Here is a 1,135-nt window from a genome sequence, read left to right as displayed (position 1 = left end):
GTGACGAAGATAATGGGAGTGGATGCCGCTCAAATTTAAGTGTGTCAAATGCCGACAGGAAGAGATTAATGCTTGTAAACCTTTCAAATCTTCTTGTAATGGATAATTATTTTTGCCCTGTAACGAAGGAAAATTAGATAATTAATTACGATGTTACAGCTTGGATAAAATAAAAAAGAAAACAGAAAAGTGAAAATTAGAAAATAAAAAAACAAAAACAAATCATCATCATCATCGTTTAACGTCTGCTTTCCATGCTAGCATGGGTTGGACGATTTGACTGTGGACAGGTGAAACCAGATGGGCTGCACCAGGTTCCAATCTGATCTGGCAGTGTTTCTACAGCTGGATGCCCTTCCTAACGCCAACCACTCCGAGAGTGTAGTGGGTGCTTTTTACGTGCCACCGGCACGAGGGCCAGTCGGGCGGGTACTGGCAACGGCCAGCTTATAGAAACTATGCCAGAGCAGCTTTATGACTTACCAGCTCTTGTCGAACCACCCGATCCATGGCAACATGAAAGGAGGACGTTAAATGATGATGATATAAATGGTGCCCTTCGTTTCCAATCATTCCATAAAAACATGTCTGATCGTGGGGAAATATGACCTTATTTGGAAATAGGTGAAGGTTGGCAACTGGAAGAGCATTACGCAGCTGTAGAATATCTTGCTCAACATAATTATGTCTGATATTTGCAAGCATAGAAAAAGAGGTTGTTAAAACGATGAGGATGATGATGTCGACCATGACAATATTGTTTGTTGTCTTTTGTATTTTAAGATAGAGTGTGAATGGCGGAGAGGGGGTATGGCTGCTATTTCTAGGAACTTCCCTGGTGGTTTTTTTTTTTTTAGAAAGAAAAAAAGAGAGGGGTGAGAAGGAGAGGGGGGAGAAAGAGAGAGTGATGACTGTCGTTATTTAACCCCAGGTCAGTCTGGATCCAGTTGACCTATGATCCAAGTCTTCACCCACCCATCTACCCTGGTCTTTTAATCAAAAATAGCACATTTCGAAATATATTATCCAAAAAAAAAGAATCCTTCCTTTTTTTTCTTTCTTTTTCCTTTAAGGAAGAAGACTTAGCTGCTATTTCCAACTGGCGAGGCAACAACCAGGTTAGAGACTTTCTAGC

General features: G+C 40.8%; 1 protein-coding gene across 1 annotated transcript in view; it reads right to left on the bottom strand.

Moving 5' to 3' along the window:
- LOC106870985 (F-box/LRR-repeat protein 18) overlaps window positions 1-1,135 on the bottom strand; it is a 34,818-nt gene that overhangs the window by 6,470 nt on the left and 27,213 nt on the right. The window contains exon 4 of the mRNA XM_052977166.1: window positions 6-117. Within this exon, the coding sequence (XP_052833126.1) occupies window positions 6-117 (112 nt within the window). The remainder of the gene's footprint in view (window positions 1-5; window positions 118-1,135) is intronic.

This window comes from Octopus bimaculoides, chromosome 27 (assembly GCF_001194135.2).
Source record: "Octopus bimaculoides isolate UCB-OBI-ISO-001 chromosome 27, ASM119413v2, whole genome shotgun sequence".
Classification (NCBI taxonomy): domain Eukaryota; kingdom Metazoa; phylum Mollusca; class Cephalopoda; order Octopoda; family Octopodidae; genus Octopus; species Octopus bimaculoides.
This window is presented reverse-complemented; position numbering and strand designations above follow the sequence as displayed.